Below are 23,286 nucleotides of genomic sequence, written 5' to 3'. Positions count from 1 at the left end.
CAACAAAACCACATCATCTGCACTGAGCAGAGCTGCAATCCTGAGGTTCCCAAAAAGGACACACCCCTCATCTTGGCTGCGCCTTGAGATCCTGTCCATGAATATCACAAACAGAATCGGAGACAAGAGACAACCTTGGCAGAGTCCAACACCCACCAAAATCAAGTTTGACTTTGTGCCAGGAATGTGGACACAGCTCTCACTTTGGTTACACAAGGACCGGATGGCTTATAACAACTGCCCCGATACCCCATACTCCCGCAGTACCCCCCACAGAGTGCCCCGGGGTACAAGATCGTAAGCCTTCTCTAAGTCCACAAAACACATGTAGACTGGCTGGTCAAACTCCCATGCCCCCCTCAGCAGTTCCGCAAGGGTGAAGAGTTGGTCCGTTGTTCTACGGCCAGGACAGAATCCGCATTGTTCCTCCTGGAGCCGAGGTTCAACAATCGGTCGGAGCCTCCTTTCCAGCACCCTAGAGTAGACTTTCCCAGGGAGGCTGAGCAATGTGATGCCCTGATAATTAGAGCACACCCTCCGGTCCCCTTTTTTAAATATGGGAACCACCACCCCAGTCTGCCACTCCATAGGTACTGTCCCCGACCTCCACATGATACTGAAGAGGCGTGTCAACCAAGACAGCTCAGCAATGTCCAGAGCCTTCAGCATCTCAGGGCGACTCTCACCTACACACATATATCCAACATCTACTACTACTACTTTCGGCTGCTCCCGTTAGGGGTCGCCACAGCGGATCATCCGTTTCCATTTCTTCCTTTCTTCTGCGTCTTCCTCTGTCACACCAGCCACCTGCATGTCTTCCCTCACCACATCCATAAACCTCCTCTTTGGCCTTCCTCTTCTCCTCTTCCCTGGCAGCTCCATATTCAGCATCCTTCTCCCAATATACTCAGCATCTCTCCTCCACACATGTCCAAGCCATCTCAATCTTGCCTCTCTTTTCTTTGTCTCCAAACCGTCCAACCTGAGCGGTCCCTCTAATATAATCGTTCCTAATCCTGTCCTTCTTCGTTACTCCCAGTGAAAATCTTAGCATCTTCAACTCTGCCACCTCCAGCTCCACCTCCTGTCTTTTCGTCAGTGCCACTGTCTCCAAACCATATAACATAGCTGGTCTCACAACCATCTTGTAAACTTTCCCTTTAACTCTTGCTGGTACCCTTCTGTCGCAAATCACTCCTGACACACTTCTCCACCCACTCCAACCTGCCTGCACTCTCTTTTTCACCTCTCTCCTGCACTCCCCGTTACTTTGGACAGTTGACCCCAAGTATTTAAACTCAGATGTCTTTGTCACCTCCACTCCTTGCATCCTGACCATTCCACTGTCCTCTCTCTCATTCACGCATAGGTATTCCGTCTTGCTCCTACTGACTTTCATTCCTCTTCTCTCTAGTGCATACCTCCACCTCTCCAGGCTCTCCTCCACCTGCACCCTACTCTCACTACAGATCACAATGTCATCCGCGAACATCATCGTCCATGGAGACTCCTGCCTGATCTTGTCCGTCAACCTGTCCATCACCATTGCAAACAAGAAAGGGCTAAGAGCCGATCCTTGATGTAATCCCACCTCCACCTTGAACCCATCCGTCATTCCAACCGCACACCTCACCATTGTCACACTTCCCTCATACGTATCCTGCACCACTCCTACATACTTCTCTGCAACTCCTGACTTCCTCATACAATACCACACCTCCTCTCTCGGTACTCTGTCATAAGCTTTCTCTAAATCTACAAAGACACAATGCAACTCTTTCTGGCCTTCTCTATACTTCTCAATCAACATTCTCAAAGCAAACATCGCATCTGTGGTGCTCTTTCGTGGCATGAAACCATACTGCTGCTCGCTAATCGTCACCTCTCCTCTTAACCTAGCTTCTATTACTCTTTCCCATATCTTCATGCTGTGGCTGATCAACTTTATACCTCTGTAGTTGTTACAGTTCTGCACATCGCCCTTGTTCTTGAAAATCGGTACCAGTATGCTTCTTCTCCACTCCTCAGGCATCCTCTCACTTTCCAGGATTGTGTTAAACAATCTAGTTAGAAACTCCACTGCCATCTCTCCTAAACATCTCCATGCCTCCACAGGTATGTCATCAGGACCAACTGCCTTTCCATTCTTCATCCTCTTCATAGCTGCCCTCACTTCCTCCTTGCTAATCCGCTGAACTTCCTGATTCACTATCCCTACATCATCCAACCTTCTCTCTCTCTCATTTTCTTGAGAGAGAGAGAAGGTTGGATGATGTAGGGATATCCAACATATCAAATACAAATTTTTTTCACTGTCCAAGAGAACAAACGCCAGTCCCGATCTGCATGGGCTAGCAGTTAGCTTAGCCTGCCCTGCTTCCACATCCTGTCAGACCGCCCTTGGTGTTTCCTTTTCGGGCACAGCTCCAGGCAGAGCCGTGGTTCCTGGGCTAACCGGACGCAGAAGACCAGGCTCCCTCAGCCGATCCAACACCAGCTCTCCCAGCCAAACACCTTCAACATACCTCCCCGCACTCCACACAATGACGCTAAAAACAGTCAAGGCTAGGCGAGGCCGCTGCCAGACCGCCCTCAGTGTTATTGGAACTGCTGGTCTGCATGGACTAGCAGTTAGCTTAGCCTGTCCCGCTTCCACGTCCTGTCAGACCGCCCTCGGTGTTACCTCTTTGAGCACAGCTCCAGACAGGGCCGTGGTCCCTGGGCCCACAGGGTGCAGCAGACCAAGCTCTCCCAGCCATCAAACGAAGAGAAACTTAGACGCAGATGTGGACAAAGACACTGTATGGACCGCACTGGGTGAGGCCGCCGTAAACATCGATTCGCGCCGCCATCTTCCCAAGCCTCCACCCATCCAAATCCATCATTATCATAATTAATAGTATTATTGCTATTATCGTTATGGTCCATGCCGGGGTAAACAATTTGTCCTCAACAGATTCATTCTTTCATTCCAGCAGAGAAAAGGTCATCGAAACAGACCAGCCGTGTTCTGGACTGTTCAGACTTAAATCTCTTTAAATCCACAGCCATGGAGCATCAGTGTGTGAAGGCCTATGCGGACACACGTTCCCATCATGCACCAGGGTTTCCCCTGATCTGCTAGCGCTGCCGTTTAGACACACCAAACTATCAGGTGTGTTTTAATGTCACATCTCTTTAATGACAGGATTCCCTTTGTGCCTTTAGACTAGTCATTATGTCAACACACACACACACACACACACACACACACACACACACACACACACACACACACACACAGGGGAACCATCTATTAGCAGCCCAGCTCAGACCTATATGAGGGCCCACAGGATGTATGACCGATCTTTTTGTCTGTGGAGCTCAGCTGGTGAAGGTAGACACTTCTGATTCACTTCAACCTGTCTGTCTGTTGGGCTGTGTGTGTGTGTGTGTGTGTGTGTGTGTGTGTGTGTGTGTGTGTGTGTGTGTGTGTGTGTGTGTGTGTGTGTGTGTGTGTCTGTGTGTGTGCGTGTGTGTGTGTGTGCATCTGTCTGTCTGTGTATGTCTGTGTGTGTGTGTGTGTCTGTATGCCTGACTTCATGTCTCTGTGTGTGCCTCTGTGTGTGTGTGTCTGTCTGTCTTGTCTGTGTGTCTGTCTGTCTGCCTGCCTGTGTGTGTGTGTGTGTGTCTACCTGTCTCTGTGTGCCTGTCTGTCTTCGTGTGTGTATGTTTGTGTGTGTCTGACTGTCTGTTTGTCTTTGTGTGTGTCTGTTTGTGTGTGTGTCTGTCTGTCTCTCTGTGTCTGTCTGTTTGTGTGTGTGTGTGTGTATCTGTCTGCGTCTGTCTGTCTTCATGTGTGTGTGTGTGTGTGTGTGTGTGTGTGTGTGTGTGTGTGTGTGTGTGTGTGTATCTGTCTTCATGTCTGTGTGTGTGTGTGTGTGTGTGTGTGTATCTGTCTTCATGTGTGTGTGTGTGTGTATCTGTCTTCATGTGTGTGTGTGTGTGTGTGTGTATCTGTCTTCATGTCTGTGTGTGTGTGTGTGTGTGTGTGTGTGTGTGTGTGTATCTGTCTTCATGTCTGTGTGTGTGTGTGTGTGGGTCTGTCTGTGTGTGTGTGTGAGTGGCTCTGTGTGTGTGTTTGTGTGTGTGTGTCTGTCTTGTCTGTGTATGTCTGCCTGCCTGTGTGTGTGTGTGTGTGTGTGTCTTGTCTGTGTGTCTGCCTGCCTGTGTGTGTGTGTGTCTATCTGTCTTTGTGTGTCTGTCTATGTGCCTGACTGTCTTCGTGTGTGTGTGTGTGTGTGTGTGTGTGACTGTCTGTTTGTGTGTGTGTCTGTCTGTCTGTTTGTGTGTGTGTGTGTGTGTGTGTGTGTATGTGTCTGTCTGTCTGTCTGTCTGTCTGTGTGTGTCTTTCTGTGTGTGTCTTTGTGTGTGTGTGTGTGTGTGTGTGTGTGTGTGTGTGTCTGTGTCTGTGTCTGTGTGTCTGTGTGTGAGTGTAGATTTGTGTCTGTGTGTGAGACCTGAACACAGCGTGCGGACAGTTGTCTCCATTACCTTAAAGGAAGACTTCTGTCACTTGGGCCTGTGCTCAGTGGAGACTACAGGCATGGACCTTTGCCTGGTGAACTGTTAACTAACCAGTTCTCCAGGGCTGATCTCTTCCGGTCAACTGTTAACTACCCAGTTCTCCAGGGCTGATCTCTTCTGGTCAACTGTTAACTAACCAGTTCTCCAGGGCTGATCTCTTCCGGTCAACTGTTAACTAACCAGTTCTCCAGGGCTGATCTCTTCCGGTCAACTGTTAACTAACCAGTTCTCCAGGGCTGATCTCTTCCGGTCAACTGTTAACTAACCAGTTCTCCAGGGCTGATCTCTTTCGGTCAACTGTTAACTAACCGGTTCTCCAGGGCTGATCTCTTCCGGTCAACTGTTAACTAACCGGTTCTCCAGGGCTGATCTCTTCCGGTCAACTGTTAACTAACCAGTTCTCCAGGGCTGATCTCTTCTGGTCAACTGTTAACTAACCAGTTCTCCAGGGCTGATCTCTTCCGGTCAACTGTTAACTAACCAGTTCTCCAGGGCTGATCTCTTCCGGTCAACTGTTAACTAACCAGTTCTCCAGGGCTGATCTCTTCCGGTCAACTGTTAACTAACCAGTTCTCCAGGGCTGATCTCTTCCGGTCAACTGTTAACTAACCAGTTCTCCAGGGCTGATCTCTTTCGGTCAACTGTTAACTAACCAGTTCTCCAGGGCTGATCTCTTCCGGTCAACTGTTAACTAACCGGTTCTCCAGGGCTGATCTCTTCCGGTCAACTGTTAACTAACCGGTTCTCCAGGGCTGATCTCTTCCGGTCAACTGTTAACTAACCAGTTCTCTAGGGCTGATCTCTACTGGTGAACTGTTAACGAACTAGTTCTCCAGGGCTGATCTCTACTGGTGAACTGTTAACTAACCAGATCTCCAGGGCTGATCTCTATCAGTAAACTGTTAACTAACCAGTTCTCTAGGGCTGATCTCTACTGGTGAACTGTTAACTGACCAGTTCTCTAGGGCTAACATATATCAGTGAACTGTTAACTAACCAGTTCTCTAGGGCTAATATCTATGAGTGAACTGTTAACTAACCAGTTCTCTAGGGATAATATCTATCAGTGAACTGTTAACTAACCAGTTCTCCAGGGCTAATATCTATGAGTGAACTGTTAACTAACCAGTTCTCCAGGGCTAATATCTATGAGTGAACTGTTAATTAACCAGTTCTCCAGGGCTGATCTCTACCGGTCAACTGTTAACTAACCAGTTCTCTAGGGCTAATATCTATCAGTGAACTGTTAACTAACCAGTTCCCCTGGGCTGATCTCTACCGGTCAACTGTTAACTAACCAGTTCTCCAGGGCTGATCTCTTCCGGTCAACTGTTAACTAACCAGTTCTCCAGGGCTGATCTCTTCCGGTCAACTGTTAACTAACCAGTTCTCCAGGGCTAATATCTATCAGTGAACTGTTAACTAACCAGTTCTCTAGGGCTGATCTCTACCGGTCAACTGTTAGCTAACCAGTTCTCTAGCGCTGATCTCTATCAGTGAACTGTTAGCTAACCAGTTCTCTAGGGCTGATCTCTACTGGTGAACGGTTAACTGAGTCTACATGTTGACTGTTTTGCAGGCATGAGGTGGTTGTTTGTTCTGGCTGGTTTATGTCTCCTGGTGATGCTGATGCTACCAGAGACTGAGGGAAGGAGCCAACCACTGAACCAGGATGGAGAAAAGCTACGGGGGAGAAGGCGGAGGACAGGAAAAGGTAACTGCATTTTTACACACCGACCTGACAGATAAAGCAGACAAAATCACCTCTAGCTGCATGCTGCGAAACTCTGGTATTCTATTCTGAACGTCTGGTATTCTACTCTAAATGTCTGGTATTCTATTCTAAACATCTGTTACTCTATTCTAAACGTCTGGTATTCTATTCTAAACGCATGGTATTCTATTCTAAACGACTGGTATTCTATTCTAAACATCTGTTACTCTAAACGTCTGGTATTCTATTCTAAACGCCTGGTATTCTATTTTAAACGCCTGGTATTCTATTCTAAACGTCTGGTCTGGTATTCTACTCTAAACGTCTGGTGTTCTATTCTAAATGCCTGGTATTCTATTCTAAACATCTGGTGTTCTACTCGAAACGTCTGGTGTTGTCTAGGCTGTACTGGTCAGCTCCCACTAACCAACAGTAGAAAACTGTGGTTCTACTGGGCATTGGTACCATGTCAGAATATAAACAACACGGTTTTGTCTGTGTGTGTTTCAGGCCATTCTGTGTCCAAAGCAGAGAGCTCCAGGCCACTGAACACAAGGCTGCTTCCTGGTCCCAACATCCCGCTGAATGGAGGAAAAAATGCTGGAAACCCTCTGTTCCTCCAGTCTTATAAGAGCCTGCCAGAACAACATTCCAGTTACACCATCCCAGGTTAGCTAAACCAATACAACACCATTCCAAGTTAGCTAAACCAATACAACACCATTCCAGGTTAGCTAAACCAATACAACACCATCCCAGGTTAGCTAAACCCTAAATCATCCCATCATTGACATCTCTTGACATCAAGTTACCTTGTACAAGTTTTGGATTACCAATATCACGCCAGCAGTCACCTGGAAGACTGACAGTTCTACTCTAAACATCTGGCTGCTTACAGAGTCAGAGTAGATTTGGAGATGAATAATCCACTGTGAATACTGGTCTTACTTACAAGCACACATATAAATAAAAAATTAGGTCAAATCTAAAATAAAGGACATCACAGTATGTAAGATACAATGGGTATGTTGATGGAGGAAATAGAGCTGATGGTAGGTGTGGTGTCAAGGAGAGGAATGTGGAAGGACAGATGGTGGTGGATTTTGTGAAAAGGATGGAAATGGCTGTGGTGAATACATATTTCAAGAAGACGGAGGAACACAGGGTGACGTACAAGACTGGAGGGAAGTGCACACAGGTGGACTATATCTTATGTAGGAGGCGCGAGCTGAAAGGAATTGGAGACTGCAAGGTGGTGACAGGGGAGAACGTAGCTAGGCAGCATTGGATGATGGTCTGTAGGATGACTTTGGAGACCAAGAAGAGGACACAAGGCAAGATTGAGATGGTGTGGACATGTGTGGAGGAGAGATGCTGGGTATATTGGGAGAAGGATGCTGAATATGGAGCTGCCAGGGAAGAGGAGAAGAGGAAGGCCAAAGAGGAGGTTTATGGATGTGGTGAGGGAGGACATGCAGGTGGCCGGTGTGACAGAGGAAGATGCAGAGGACAGGAAGAGATGGAAATGTATGATCCACTGTGGCGCCCCCTAACAGGAGCAGCCGAAAGTAGTAGTAGTATTAGTAGTAGTAGTAGTAGTAGAAGAGTGTATGTAAATTAGAAATATAGCTTAATAAAGCCAGAATAGAGTTATAAAGTATGGTGGTGGCCTCCAGTCCTCATTACTCCTGTTTAAATGGACTACGTGTTTTTAGTCTGAGTTTAAACCAGGCAGTGTATTGGTTTTTGAATACATTCTTGCTCCTCTGAAACACAATTTAACACCAAAATCCCCCTACTGCTAACAGTACTGCTAAACAACTCAATGTCTACACACAGCACATGTACTGGGACAGGGAGTTAGAAGTCTTTTACAGTCTGATTCCTAGAACAGCCAGTGAAAGTTGGTCTTTTTAAAAGTCTGATTACTGGGACAGTAGTGTGGGTCTGTTCACAGTAAAATACAGCCAGAATCTCCTGGTGTTACTGGACCAGTGTGTGTCCTGTGTAGGTGGTGGTGTTACTGGACCAGTGTGTGTCCTGTGTAGGCGGTGGTGCTACTGTACCAGTGTGTGTCCTATGTAGGCGGTGGTGTTACTGTACCAGTGTGTGTCCTATGTAGGCGGTGGTTTTACTGGACCACTGTGTGTTCTGTGTAGGCGGTGGTGTTACTGGACCAGTGTGTGTCCTGTGTAGGCGGTGGTGTTACTGGACCAGTGTGTGTCCTGTGTAGGTGGTGGTGTTACTGGACCAGTGTGTGTCCTATGTAGGCGGTGGTGTTACTGGACCAGTGTGTGTCCTGTGTAGGTGGTGGTGTTACTGGACCAGTGTGTGTCCTGTGTAGGTGGTGGTGTTACTGGACCAGTGTGTGTCCTGTGTAGGTGGTGGTCTCTCTGGATCCTATGTTGATTAACATTTTTTACAGTGTAACCACACTTGTGAGCGTGATCTGGCTCAAGATCCTTAAGGAAATAACTAAAACCACCAGGACATGTCTGAAACATTATAATCATGCAGCTGAACTCAACGAATGGAAACAGGGGCTACTTAGACCGCAGCTCGCATGATACTGTACTGTGTGACACACAGAAAGAGAGAGAGAGACAGAGAGAGAGAGAGAGAGAGAGAGAGAGAGAGAGAGAGAGAGAGAGAGAGTTTGTGTGTATTCTGAAGACATTTTACAAGCAGGGTTTATGGTGAATGTTTAATGGTAATTGGAGCATAAAACTGAACCGAGCCCCAGAGGTTTTGCTTCTTAAACTTCTGCCCCCAACTCTCTGTTTCTGTCTGTCTCTTTCTCTGTACTGACAGTCACACACACAAAGACAGAGGGACAGACAAACAGGCAGGAAGACAGCCAGCTAACCCGAGGAATCCTTCTGTCTCTCTTTGTCCCATCCAGGTAAGCAGGGCCAGTGTGTCTACAAGGGCCTCACCATGTTTGACCAGGCCATGTGGTCTCCCAAGCCCTGTGTTACCTGTCGCTGCACAGGAGGCCGGGCGGTTTGTGATGAGATCTCCTGTCCCATAATGCACTGCCACTTCCCCTTCACCCCACCGGGGGACTGCTGTCCAGTGTGCATGGAGCCAGGTAGACACACAACATGTGGCAACGCCATGACATCTCTTGAGGCACTATGACCATCTCAGGAATTCTGGATCTGCTTTGAAAACAACTGGCCAACTGAAGTCCATTCATCAGCAATGCCTGTGTTGGAAACAGTGGTACCTAGACTGGTAACCTAACTTAGCCTAACTGATGGTTAAACTAACCGTTAGTAAATCATAATAATCTCAACGTTCGGGGCGTCCGGGTAGCGTAGCGGTCTATTCCGTTGCCTATCAACATGGGTATCGTCGGTTCGAATCCCTGTTACCTCCGGCTTTGTCGGGCGTTCCTACAGACACAATTGGCCGTGTCTGCGGGTGAGAAGCTGGATGTGGGTGTGTGTCCTGGTCGCTGCACTAGCGCCTCCTCTGGTCGGTCGGGGCACCTGTTCGGAGGGGAGGGGGAACTGGGGGGAATAGCGTGATCCTCCCACGCGCTACGTCTTCCTGATGAAAGTCCTCACTGTCAGGTGACAAGAAGTGGCTGGTGACTCCACATGTATCCCAGGAGGCATGTGGTGGTCTGCAGCCCTCCCCGGATTGTTAGAGGGGGTGCAGCAGCGACCGGGACGGCTCAGAAGAGTAGTGTAATTGGCTAGATACAATCAGCTCTGTGCATAACTGTAGTCTAATGACTTCCGGTTTCTACTGCAGCGGTCATACCAGTTTCCTGTTTGCTGGCGAGTGCTATTGACAATGGCATATTTTTCACGATGCCTGCAAGATTTACTGTTTTGGCTGTTCACTGTATGATTCTTTTAATCTAATAACACGTTATGATAGATCTGAATCTTTAAAGCAACTCTGCATCAGATAATTCAGCTTTTTAAAGGTGACCTGTGGAGGTTTTGGATATTATTGGCACTGCTGAGAAAAGTGATGCCCTGTACCAAAGCAAACACATTTACTTCATGTCCAAGCCACTACACTGAAGTCCAGATGCTAACACTGCAGATGCTAATGCTGCAGATGCTAACGCTGCAGATGCTAACGCTGCAGGCTTCTTAATACCACAAAGATTTTCTGAAGAGTTCTGAATAATTTTTGATGCAAATAAAGCTTTCCCCCCCATGGACACCTTCACAGTCCAGCTTTAACTTGAAAGCATCTCTCAACGTGCTGCATACAAACAGGATATGATGTAAATGTGCTGCATACAAACAGGATATGATGTCACTGTGGAGCTAACATCAACAGTCTGATTCCAATTCTCAGCCTTTATTGTTACAATGATAAAGACTATATGTAGTTCAGTGTTCTCATTAACTACTGGTGTTACTGGTGTTACTAGTGCCCCTGGAGTTACTGGAGTTACTGGTGCTATTGGTGTTACTAGTGCTACTGGTGCCCCTGGAGTTACTTGAGTTACTGGTGTTACTAGTGCTACTGGTGCCCCTGGAGTTACTGGTGTTACTGGTGCTAATGGTGTTACTAGTGCTACTGGTGCCCCTGGAGTTACTGGTGCTACTAGTGCTACTGGTGCCCCTGGAGTTACTGGTGCTACTGGTGTTACTAGTGCTACTGGTGCCCCTGGAGTTACTGGTGCTACTGGTGTTACTAGTGCTACTGGTGCCCCTGGAGTTACTGGTGCTACTGGTGTTACTAGTGCTACTGGTGCTATGTGGTATACAGGGGGACCTGTCGAGCTTTCTGTCTGTCTGAGGTTTATATGGCTGTCTAACACACACTTACCTGTCTGTTTGGCTGTACCTTTCTCTCTCTCTTTCCCTTCTGTCTGTCTGTCTCTATATCTTATATTTCTGTCTCCCCCTCCCCTCCCCCACCCCCTCAGTCTCTGATCTCTCTGGTGACTCCCCAGTTCCCAATGACCCTGGTGACACCATGACTACACTGACCCAAGAGGAGATCCAACGCATCCTGTGGCATGAGGAGGAGGAGGAGGAGCATCTAAGGAGGAAGGAGAGGGAGAGGAAAAGGAGGAGGAAACAGAGGAAGGAAAAGGCAGAAGAACAAAGGAGGCTGGTGGAGGAGAGGAGGAGGCAGGAAGAGGAGGCTTTGAAGGTGCAGGAGGAGAAAGAAGAAGAGGAGAAGAGGAGGCGACTGATGGAGGAGGAGGAGGAGATGAGGAGGAAGCAGGAAGAGGAGAGGAGAAGAAAGGAGGTGGTGGAGAGAGAGGCCAGGGAGCAGGAAAGAAAACAGGAGGAAGAGAGGAGGAGACAGGAGGAGAAGCTAAGGGAGCAGCTGAGGGCTCTGGAGGAGGAGGAGGATGGTGAAGAGGATGAGGAGGAGTGGTTGAGAGGAGACGTGTTTCAGATGTCTCCACATGAACCCAAGGAGCCAGACCTCCTCCCTGCTCCCATACCCCGACCCCCCACCCAAATTGACCAGGAGCGGGGAGAGGAGGAGGTGCAGGAGTCTAGGAGGGTGGGACTTCCTCCAGGATGTGATGTTACTGATGTCACAATGACATGTGACAATGCCAAACTGAACTACTTCCCTCCTCTGGCTATGCAGGAACTCAAATCACTCAGCCTGGAAGGTTAGTGACTACCACTACCACTACTATTGATACTACTGTACTACTAGTACTACTAATACTACAACAACCACAGCTACTACTACCAGTACTACTGTAATGCTATAATTGTTGCGGTCTCCTCGAGCCACAATGAAATCCTACACAATGAGCTACTACAAATGGTTTTGTCTGGCTACCTGTGCACCTGAGCTGGGAGGGTAATTTTAGGATTATTATCATAATTATTAGTGCTGTTGACAGACGTGGTGTAGACATGCCTGCTGAATCTCCCTGTACCCACAACTCATCATCTGCAGAGTGCTGAACAGCACAAGTAGTGACTTGTTAGCCTACCTGAAATACCACAAACGAGATTTACCACTGACCTGGACTATTTCTGGTCTACACACACACACACACACACACACACACACACACACACACACACACACAACGACAACAGGGGTTAGGTGTCTACACATGTAATGGCGGCGGTGTTTGATAGGGATGCTCTGAACTCATGACTCAGTTTTAACATAACATGAACATGTGATCTGAATCTGGATATATTTTCTGGAGCAGGAAAAATACATGACTATAAGGTGTAAACACACATCAGAATCAGAACCATGTTTATTGGCCATGTAGGTTTGCACTACATGGAATGTGACTTCGGTTTGGTGGCTCTCTCAGCGTACTTAACATAGAATAACAGCACTACAACACAACAACCTTCTAAATAAATATCTATATATCTATCTAATAAAGTATTCTGATCTGATTCACATATATACACAAGGACTGACTTATACAGGAGAAATAAGAGGTGATAAGGTGCAGTGGTGCAGAGAATATATCAGAGATGCTGAAATACACGTTAGCAACTTACTGACATAGTACACGCCTGAGGTAGATGCACACACTGTGACTCAATTCAATCAGACCTGGCAGACCTGAAGGTGATGTGTACCACACTGCCAGCTGGTTTCAGTCAGGATCAGTCCTGCTTAAATACAACCCATAGTACCAACAAGAGAGTTGAACCCTCATACTACTAATACTACTACTACTGTTGATACGAGTACTAGTACTACTGTTGATACGAGTACTAGCAGCACTGTTGATACCAGTACTAGCAGTACTGTTCATCCTGAACTGAAAGTGAGTACTTAAACGTACTGTGTGTTGTTGTGAAGGTGGTCGAGTACTCAGACCCTCCACAGTCTGTGTCCGTCACAGCAGAACCACCTGCAGCAGCTCACCTGCAGCTCCTCACCTGCAGCTCCTCATGCCTCTGGTCCATGAACATCCCTCAAGGACTAGCTTTGATACCGTTTTGTTTGACTATTGTTTCAATTACAAAAGTCATGCGTGGTGAAGAGCCACACCCTCCTCGCGGTAATCCTGTTAACGTTGTCAGGAGACAGAGCAGAACACGACGGATCTAGAGGAGTAAACCTCGGTAATAAATCCTGTTAGTCCTATTGGTAGCAGCAGTCCTAGGTGCATTCACTGATGTTCTGGACCGGGGGACATCGTGACTTTGCAGATGATCAATGCATCTTGACAATGGAAAGGCACAAAAACTCCAGTTAGCGGAGAACCACGGTTTAAAGCGCCCCATGCTTTAAACAAACATGTGCAACCCAAACCCTATAGGGGGCGTCCTGACGGACAACCTAGGTGAGGTGAGGGGAGGTTTAATGATAAATTAGTCATCTTCCCATCCACTGGTTTCCTCTGCACTGATCCAGTCACAAGATGGACACAGTGCAGAAGACAAGAACACAGAAGCAGCAGGTGTGAACATGAAGGACGTCATCAGATGGTTCTTGATCCACATCCAGAGCACATCAGACTAGCTGAGCCATATCGTCACCTTCCCAAATAATGGCCTACGTCATATTTTCAAGTTTTTCAAAAAACAGAATAAACTGAAATATAGAATATATGATATTTCTTAATCATTTCACACAAAAAGGTTATGACAATATATGACTATTGACAACCTGTTTGTGTGAAATGATTAAGAAATATCATATATTCTATATTTGTTTCAGTTTATTCTGTTTTTTGAAAAACCTGAAAATATGACGTAGGCCATTATTTTGAGAAGGTGACGATATGTTAGTGTGATAGAACATCATGAGACTATATGAGACTAGATGCGGCTTTTAAGCTGATGTAGCTAATTTGCTATCATATTCACATTATTAACGAATGATCTACATTTTCTGCTGACTAAATATCTTGATAAAGCACAAATAGTCACCTCCAAACTACCCTCACACAGAGGTGTTCTGTCAGAAATACAGTGATCCCTGAGCTCATCGTCATCGCCCAGCTCTGCTTCCACTCTGACTCTGGTTTAGCTTACAGCTTACAGGTATAATGACACATACACTGTAAGAGCTCTGATTCTAACATCTTAGAGGAATTATCTTTACTTTCAATGTGCAACAATACTTTTCCATTTTCTTTACCTCCTGAGTATTTGAAATACTGCCCTATCTTATTGTACAGTATGTTCTCATTATATTCCATATTCATATCCCTTTGTTTATGTTGTGTCTTTAACCCGTTTCTCTTCAGAAGAGAGAACGACACAATGAAAACGTTTGTCGCTCACATACAGTGTACCTTCTGCTCATCTGAGCTGAGAATAAATTGCACGTCGTCAGTTATTTTAAAAAGGCTCATGAAATGTGATCCAGCAGTGTTGTCTTGTATGTGGTTATGTAATCATCTAGCAAGAGGAAAATATTGTGATATGAGTTTTACTTCATGTTGGCCACTTCTACCAGGTGGTCTGTTAACCACCACGTATTGTGTTTTGTTCAGGGAACAACATCAGCAGCATTCCAGCAGAGGCTTTTAATGGAATTCCCAACCTGGAATGGATCAACCTCGGAAAAAACAAACTCACCTCTGCCAGGATCTCTGCTAAGGCTTTCAGAGTGAGACCCAAACCTTGTTCAATACATACACGCTTCACCCAACAGATGCAAGGCAAAGTCTGACACACACACACACACACACACACACACACACACACACACACACACACACACACACACACACACATACACACACATCACAGCGGTCACTCGGGGTTGAGTATGACTGTCCTTCTAGGTCCTTGTGGGTCTTCAGGTGGATGTAGAAGCCGATCCTGGAGCCACATATTTTGGGGCAACATGGGAAAGGGTGTGAAGAAGTGATTGAGGATGTGGTTCAGACCTTTCTGGTAACTCGCTCCTTTCAGAGTCTGAGGTTATTGTCAGCAGCATGGTGGAGGTCATGGTTGTAGTACCCAGCACCCTCACAGACAGCCAGTCTCCAGGCCTCCCTGTTTGTTGCTGCTTGTTCCCAGGTGTTAAGGTCGATGCCAAACCTTTTGATGTGGGCCTTGGTGTTATCTTTATATCACTTCTTTTGTCTTCCTGGGGCATGGTGTCCTGTCATGAGCTGAGAGTAAAGGACTTGTTTTGGGAGGTGAGTCAGACATGCGGAGGCCATGGCCAGTCCATCTCAGCCGATGTTGTGTGATGGTGGCAGTTGTAGTAGGCATGTTGGCCTCCTCGAGGACACTGAAGTTGGTGCGCTTATCCTCCCAGCTGATCTTAAGGATCTTCCTGAGGCATCACTGTTGGTATTTCTTGAGGTCCTTCAGGTGCCTGCTACATGTGGCCCAGGTTTCTGACCTATATCATAGGGTGGGCAGCACTGCCACTTTGTACACCAGAATTTTTGTTCTGGCCTGAAGGTCGCGGTTTTAAAAACCCTTTTTTCTGTTCATATCCCAGACTTGTCGTAACCGGTCACGGCCAGAGCGTCCACGGGGTAAGGCATTCATCAGGCCACCTTTACCTGAGGGATAGTGGGTGTAGATCGGTGTAGTGTTTGGGGACTCGTCGTTCTCCAGCGACCCCTCTGGCCCATCCAGGCGCCTGCAGCCACGTCTCCTTCGTGGCCTGAAGGTGAGGCAATCCATGCGAGAGCAGCCAACACGAGTTTGAAGGAAGCTGGTTTTACGACTATCTCCTTCCTGTGGAAACATGAGCCAGGGGAGCTATTCAACAAGAGTTCCGGCCATATGCCATTGGGTTAATCAGGTGGGATAAGAGGAAAAAACAATTAAAAAAAGGGAAAAAAAACCTCTTCTCAATCTTGAGAAGACCTGGCTGGCACAACTGAGACAATGGTGTATTTGTCAATGTTGGCTTTGGAGGAGAGAAGGTTGCCAAGATATGGGAACTGTGCAATATTTTCAGGTCTGCAGAGATGGATGGGGCAGAGCAGGTATATTTCTGTTGGGTGGGGGTTGGTGGAGGATATGGATCTTTTTTTATGTTAATGGCAGGGCCAAGCTGCTGGTATGCCTTTGCAAAGGCGTCCAGTATGCTCTGTAGTTCCTCTTCTACGAAGGACACTAAGGCGTTGTCATCGGAATACTGCAGCTCTATGATGGATGTGGTGGTGGTTTTACCTTTAACCCTGAATCTGTTAATATTCAGAAGATTCCCATCATTCCTGTACACGATTTTGACTCCCTGAGGCAAGATTTGGACCCGTGAGGTGGAGGATGGTGGCAATGAAGATAGAGAACAGGGTTGGGGCAATGACACAGCCTTGTTTAACTCCTGTGTGGACCTTGAAGGACTCGGTCTCATCTCCATAACTGCTGAGTACTCTAGCTGACATATTGTCATGTAGTAGTCATAGTACTCTGATATATTTGTCAGGGCAGCCTATTTGTGACAGAACTAGCCAGAGGGCCTGGCAGTTTACAGAATCAAAAGTTTCGGTTAAGTCTATAAAGGCTGTGTACAATGGTTGATTCTGTTCCTGGGCTTTTTCTTGGAGTTGGCGAACAGTAAAAATCATGTTTATGGTGCCTCCTTTAGGATGAAAACCACTCTGGGATTCTGGCAGAATTTCCTCTGATATTGGGAGGAGTCTGTTGGCCAAGACCCTAGCCAGAGATTTCCCTGTGGTGGAAAGGAAGGAAATGCCACAGTAGTTTCCGCACTCAGCTTTGTCACCTTTCTTAAAGACAGAGACAATGAGTGCATCCCTAAGTTGCACAGGGATGTCCTCTTTTTCCCATATTTTAAGTAGCAGGACATGGATATGTCTGAGGAGTATAGGTCCACCTGCCCTCAGTACTTCTGCCGGTATTCCGTCAGGACCAGCAGCCTTGTTGATTCTCATCTCCTGATGGCATCCTGGACTTCTAGGCAGTGCTGCCATGGCATCCTGGATGTCTAGGCGGTGCTGTCATGTCCCCCTCTTTGGGTTGTTTAGGGAGTTTTTCTAAGGCATCCATCTCAGGGTTAGAGTCCCAGTTTAAAAGGTCCTGGTAGTGTTCCTTACAGCTTTCTTTGATTGGCTTGTTGTCTGTTAGCAGTGTGTGCCCATCTTTGGAGTGAAGGGGGTTAGACAGCAGTGGCTGGGATTGTATATTGCTTTAATAGCATCAAAGAAGTCTCTGGTATCCTCAGCATCTGCAAGGTGTTGGATCTCAAGGGCCTTCTTCATCCACCACTGGTTCTTCAATTCCCTGACCCAGCTTCGGATGGCTGACTTTGCTCTTGCATGTACAGCTTGTTTATTTTGGCTGTTGATGTTATTCTGCCAGATGGTAAAGGCTTGTCTCTTCACACACACACACACACACACACACACACACACACACACACACACACACACACACACACACACACACACACAGGAAATGTACTTTTTCTGGTTTATTGTTGTTTTTATTATTATTATTATGAACATTGCTGTGACCATTGTGATGACCTATCAGTGTGTTAGCATTATCTTGATCATTCTGATGATAATTACATAATTATGATCATTATTATGATGGTTAATATATCTGCCAGAGTCTGAGGTTTCTGGGACGTCTGTATCTGGATGGGAATCTTCTAGAGACCATTCCCTTGAACCTCCCCCCAACTCTACAGGAACTGAAGATCAACGAGAACAAACTGAGAGTGATAGACCAGAAGAGCTTCACAGGTCAAAAAAACAAAAACACTATTATACACGAATCTGTGTACCATGTGTATCAGTATGTACTGTGGTACTATGTTAGTACTGTTAGAGGTACTGTTGTCTGTGTACCATGTGTAGCAGTATGTACTGTGGTACTATGTTAGTACTGTTAGAGGGACTGTTGTCTGTGTACCATGTGTACAAGTATGTTTCATTTTATGTTTCATTTACCTTTATTTAACCAAGTTAGGCCCATTGAGATTAAACTCTCTTTTACAAGAGAGACCTGGCCAAGAATGGCAGCAGTACACCCGTTTCAGCACACACTCACCTGAAGACAACAGAATAGCTCAAAGTGCAAAATAGCATAAAAATTAAGGGAAAAGATACAAACCTGTTATAAACTGAAACATTTACAATTTCCAATAGACTCAGCTTCCATAGACTTAACCATACCTTTAAATTCGGATAGAGTAACCAAGTCCTGGAGTTCAAGTCTATTCTGCAGGCTATTCCAGGCAGATGGTGCAGAAAACATAAAGGCCTTCGTGCCAAGCTAAGTCCGAACTTTAGGAACAGTCATTTGCAAGGTGTCCTGAGACCATAACCCATAAGTGCCATGTTTTATGGACAGAAAGATAGATAAATAACAGGGGAGGGTACCCAGAATGGCCTTATAGATAAAAACATACCAGTGACTAAGTCGCCGTGTTGATAGAGCAGGCCAGTTGACTTTGGAGTAAAGGACACAGTGATGAGTGAGGGCTCTACAGTTTGTAACAAACCGTAACGCTCCATGATACAGTGTCTAACATATGGAGACAATGGGCTGATGCCTTCATGTACAGTAAGTCACCATAGTCAAGAACAGGCAAGAATGTTGCTTCAACTAGTCTTCGCCTGACATTGAGAGAAAAACAAGACTTGCTCCTAAAATAAAAACCTAACTTCAATTTAAACTTTTTCACCAGACTCTGTATATGGGACTTAAAAGAGAGGTGGTCATAAATTAAAAATCCCAAGTATTTGTAGGTGGAGACTGCCTCAGTTTGTTTACCTTGTGTAGTAACAATGCTCTGATTTAACTCTAACTTTCTGGTGTTTGAAAACACCAGAAGTTTGTTTTTTTCAGCATTCAAGACATGCTTCAGTTGATAAAGCTGAGCTTGCACTCTGTTAAAAGCATTTTGCAGATACTCAAAAGCTTTGCTGAGAGTAGCCGCATAACAATAAATAACCACATCATCTGCATAAAAACGGAAAGATGAGTTTTGAACATTTTCTCCCAAGCAGTTTATGTAGACAGTAAATAAAAGTGGACCTAGGACAGAACCCTGAGGGACCTCCTTACAGACTGTTTGGACTTCAGAAGTAAGCCCCTCAAACTGGGTAGCCTGGGTCCTATCCGTAAGGTAATTGATAAACCAACCTACAGCCTGTAGAGAGAAGCCAGTATTAACAAGTCGCTGTATCAGAATATCGTGAGCCACGGTATCAAAGGCCTTGGACAAGTCAATAAAAAGAGACACACAGTGTTGCTTTTTATCCAACACGCTGCTGATGTCATTTACAACTGTCATGGCAGCGGTAACAGTGCTATGCTTCTTCCTGAACCTGACTGATGATTGGATAGTATTGATTGAGTGTATAAATACTCTTTCACCTGTTCACTAACTAGGGATTCCAATACCTTGGCTACTACAGAAAGTTTTGAAATTGGTCTGTAATTATTTAGCATGGTTGGATCCCCTCCTTTTAAAAGAGGTAAAACATAGGCAGCCTTCCAAACCTTAGGAATTACATTTGTAACCAAGGTGAGATTAAAAAGATGGGTCAAAGGTTCAGCGATAATGTCTGCTGCTAATTTTAAAAAACCAGGATCCAAATGATCCGGACCAGCCAATTTTCTAGGGTTCGGTTGTTTTAAGGCTTTGTGGACCTCAGCCACAGTAAAAGGAGCAAAACTAAAAGTGTGGTCAACAACCACAGTATTGTCCTTAATGACAGATTCCTTAGTAAAAGGGGTGTCAGCATTAAACAAGAAACCTGATGAAATAAAATGCTCATTAAAACAATTCAACATTTCAAACTTATCAGAGACAGCCACATCATTTTTGATTTTCAGGAAGGAAGGTCAGTTGAATTATCACAAGCAGCAGATAAGGATTTAACAGCTATCCAAAACTTCCTCGGATCATTCGAGTTTTCAGTAGTGACGGATAGATAAAAATCAGCTTTGGCTTTTCTAAAGAGAGAAGTAAATTTGTTTCTCAGCTGTCTAAAAAGAAGCCAGTCAGCCTCAGTACCTGACTTTCTTGCTTTTGTCCAGGCCACATTTTGTTCATGAAGCAGGCTTGAGAGCTCAGTGGTGAACAAGGGATTATCCCGCCTCTTAATTCTAAACTTACGAATAGGGGCATGTTTGTTTAAAATATCCAGAAAGCTATCATGGAAAAATGTCCAGGCCATTTCAACATCATCAATAAGGGCAATTCCATTCCAGTCAACATGAGATAAATCATGTAGAAAACCCTGCTCAACAAACATCTTCATATTGTGTCTTTGGACAAAACGAGGTTTACACTTAGGGACCTTAGTATTTCTGATAGCAGCTATCACACAGTGATCACTCACATCATTTGGGAAGACACCGATAGCAGAGTACTTATAGGGGGCATTAGTTAGGACTCGATCAATGAGAGATGATTTCTCAGGACATTTGGGATTTGGTCTTGTAGGAGAGTTAATTATTTGTGTCAGATTCAAAGAATCACATTCTGCTTTAAATGCATCGGACACGGGCAACAACCAGTCCCAGTTTAAATCAGCAACCACAACAATCTCATTGTAGTGCACCTTAGACAGCAAGTTAACAAGTGTAGATAAAGAATTACCAATCGCAGATGGAGGTCTGTAACACCAACCACCATGACATGGTGATCCATAGACACTTCAAGATGTAGGGCCAGGAACTCAAGTTGTTTACTCAATGATTCTGACAGCACTAACTTAACGTTGAATTTGCATTTGATGCAGATAGCAACACCACCACCTTTTTTGGGACGGTCAGAGCGAAACACATTATAGCCACGAATACCAATATCCTCGTCAAGAACATACTTCGTTAGCGAAGTTTCAGATAATACAACAACATCAGCATCAGTTGAATTTATCCAAACCTTTACCATATCCAGTTTTGAGATTAAGCTCTGAACATTTAGGTGAATAATACCCAGACCAGACCTACATTTAAATCAGCTGCAGTATTACAAGTATTGATGTCAGAATCAGCAGGGCCAGGGTTTGGCTGCACATCACTAGACATTAACAATAAAAGAATGACAAGGTATCTCTGTTTAGTATTTACACTGCAAGGAAATGTATTTTTAGAGTGTAACAAGGTCACACAATGAGCGAGAGAATTCTCAGAAAGCATAGAACAGCTTTTTAAAACAGAGAGACACAGGAGGTGGAGCAACTCAGTCCCCAAGTCAGAATCTCCGTGAGAATTGCTCGGCATCTGGTCACGCAGTTTAGGCAAAGTGCTAGTAATTGCACTGGGTACGACTGGTGGAGAGTGCACCTTCCCCAGTAGACTCTCCGGTAGGAGGTCGGTTTGCCCATAGTCCCAGAGCGAGAGCGCAATAACCAGCACAAGAGGAAAATTCATTTCTGGAAATGTGCCTGTTCGCAATGTGAGGTGATTCAGTTCAACATCAATCCTGTATGTGTGCGTGCATGCGTATATGAGCGAGTGAGTGAGTATGTATGTAGGCTACGTCAGCCGGGAAGTGGGGAGGGGGAAAGGGCAACACAGCGAATGTTCAGTATGCTATGTAAGATGGTTCAGTTCAGTTCAAGTTCAAGCCTATGTGTGTGTGAATGTGTGTGTGTGTGTGTGTGTGTGTGTGTGTGTGTGTGTGTGTGTGTGTGTGTGTGTGTGTGTGTGTGTGTGTGTGTGTGTGTGTGTGTGTGTGTGTGAGTGTGTGTGTGTAAGTCGGCCAAGCAAGCCGGGAGGGGAAAAGGAAGAGCGGGACCTTAGTCGGAGGTGGGCTGGCAACAGTCGGGGGGAGAGCGGCAAGCAAGATACGGGCAGCAGACAGGCAGAAGCAGCAGGCGACGGTGAGGGAGGGTGGCAGACCCAGGCCAGGCAGAAGCAGCAGGCGACGGTGAGGGAGGGTGGCAGACCCAGGCCAGGCAGAAGCAGCAGGCGACGGTGAGGGAGGGTGGCAGACCCAGGCCAGGCAGAGCAAGAAGCGAGTGAGGAGTGGCACATAATCCAAACAACAATAAAATACTCGGTTTAGTATTTTAGTATAGTCTTGTTTTTCTTTCAGTGTCAGGTGAAGACTAGTTGAAGCAACATTCTTGCCTGTTCTTGACTATGGTGACTTACTGTACATGAAGGCATCAGCTCATGGTCTCCATATGTTAGACACTGTGTCTCATGGAGCATTACGGTTTGTTACAAACTGTAGAGCCCTCACTCATCACTGTGTCCTTCACTCCGAAGTCAACTGGCCTGCTCTATCAATACGGTGACTTAGTCACATAACTGGTATGTTTTTATCTATAAGGCCATTCTGGGTACTCTCCCCTGTTATTTATCTATCTTTCTGTCCATAAAACATGGCACTTATGGGTTATGGTCTCAGGACACCTTGCAAATGACTGTTCCTAAAGTTCGGACTTAGCTGGGCACGAAGGCCTTTATGTTTTCTGCACCATCTGCCTGGAATAGCCTGCAGAATAGACTTGAACTCCAGGACTTGGTTACTCTATCCAAATTTAACGGTATGGTTAAGTCTATGGAAGTCGAGTCTGTTAAGAGCCATTTACTGAGTCAACTCTGCATGTAACTTCACTCCACATCAAATTATGGTTTCACTTCAGGCCAGTACATAATTCCAGAAAGAAATCCAACTTAAAACTAAACTCACATCGTGTTTCTTATCACCTTACATATTCCACATTTTTTCCAGTTGTGTCTGACTCATATGGACTGATCTCTGAGATCTCTTAATATTTTAGTATAGTCAACTGCCTCTCAAAGTCCTGACCATACTATCTTGACCATACGATAGTATGGTCAGCATAGTAGGGTCAGGACTTTGAGAGGCAGTTCCCGGATTTTAGTGACAAATAACAACGTCAGAGTCAAACAAACACTAAAAAACAAACACATCTCAAATGACGAACAGACGGGGAGATGCGCATACAGCCATCTTGGAAGACAAGATAGTGAATCGGGGAGTGCATATATATAATCCAGTGAGTCAAGTAAATTCTTTGAGACAGTACAAGCCTGTTTCATGCCATAAGCAATCATCAGCTGTCAATGTACTGTGGTACTATGTTAGTACTGTTAGAGGTACCGGAGCACATGTTTACATTGATGCAGTAAACATGT

At 45.7% G+C, this 23,286-nt stretch overlaps 2 protein-coding genes across 2 annotated transcripts in view; one reads left to right on the top strand and one right to left on the bottom strand.

Moving 5' to 3' along the window:
* The window catches only part of cenpp (centromere protein P), a 164,883-nt gene that overhangs the window by 8,779 nt on the left and 132,818 nt on the right, over window positions 1-23,286 (bottom strand). The window lies entirely within an intron of this gene.
* Window positions 1-23,286, top strand: part of ecm2 (extracellular matrix protein 2, female organ and adipocyte specific) — a 34,970-nt gene that overhangs the window by 2,543 nt on the left and 9,141 nt on the right. Inside the window, exons 2-7 of the mRNA XM_056272780.1 lie at window positions 6,149-6,283; window positions 6,794-6,952; window positions 9,186-9,374; window positions 11,184-11,891; window positions 14,712-14,827; window positions 17,765-17,900. Coding sequence (XP_056128755.1) covers window positions 6,151-6,283; window positions 6,794-6,952; window positions 9,186-9,374; window positions 11,184-11,891; window positions 14,712-14,827; window positions 17,765-17,900 — 1,441 coding nt within the window. The 5' untranslated portion in view covers window positions 6,149-6,150. The remainder of the gene's footprint in view (window positions 1-6,148; window positions 6,284-6,793; window positions 6,953-9,185; window positions 9,375-11,183; window positions 11,892-14,711; window positions 14,828-17,764; window positions 17,901-23,286) is intronic.

The sequence above is a fragment of the Lampris incognitus genome, chromosome 2 (genome assembly GCF_029633865.1).
Source record: "Lampris incognitus isolate fLamInc1 chromosome 2, fLamInc1.hap2, whole genome shotgun sequence".
Lineage (NCBI taxonomy): Eukaryota > Metazoa > Chordata > Actinopteri > Lampriformes > Lampridae > Lampris > Lampris incognitus.
This window is presented reverse-complemented; position numbering and strand designations above follow the sequence as displayed.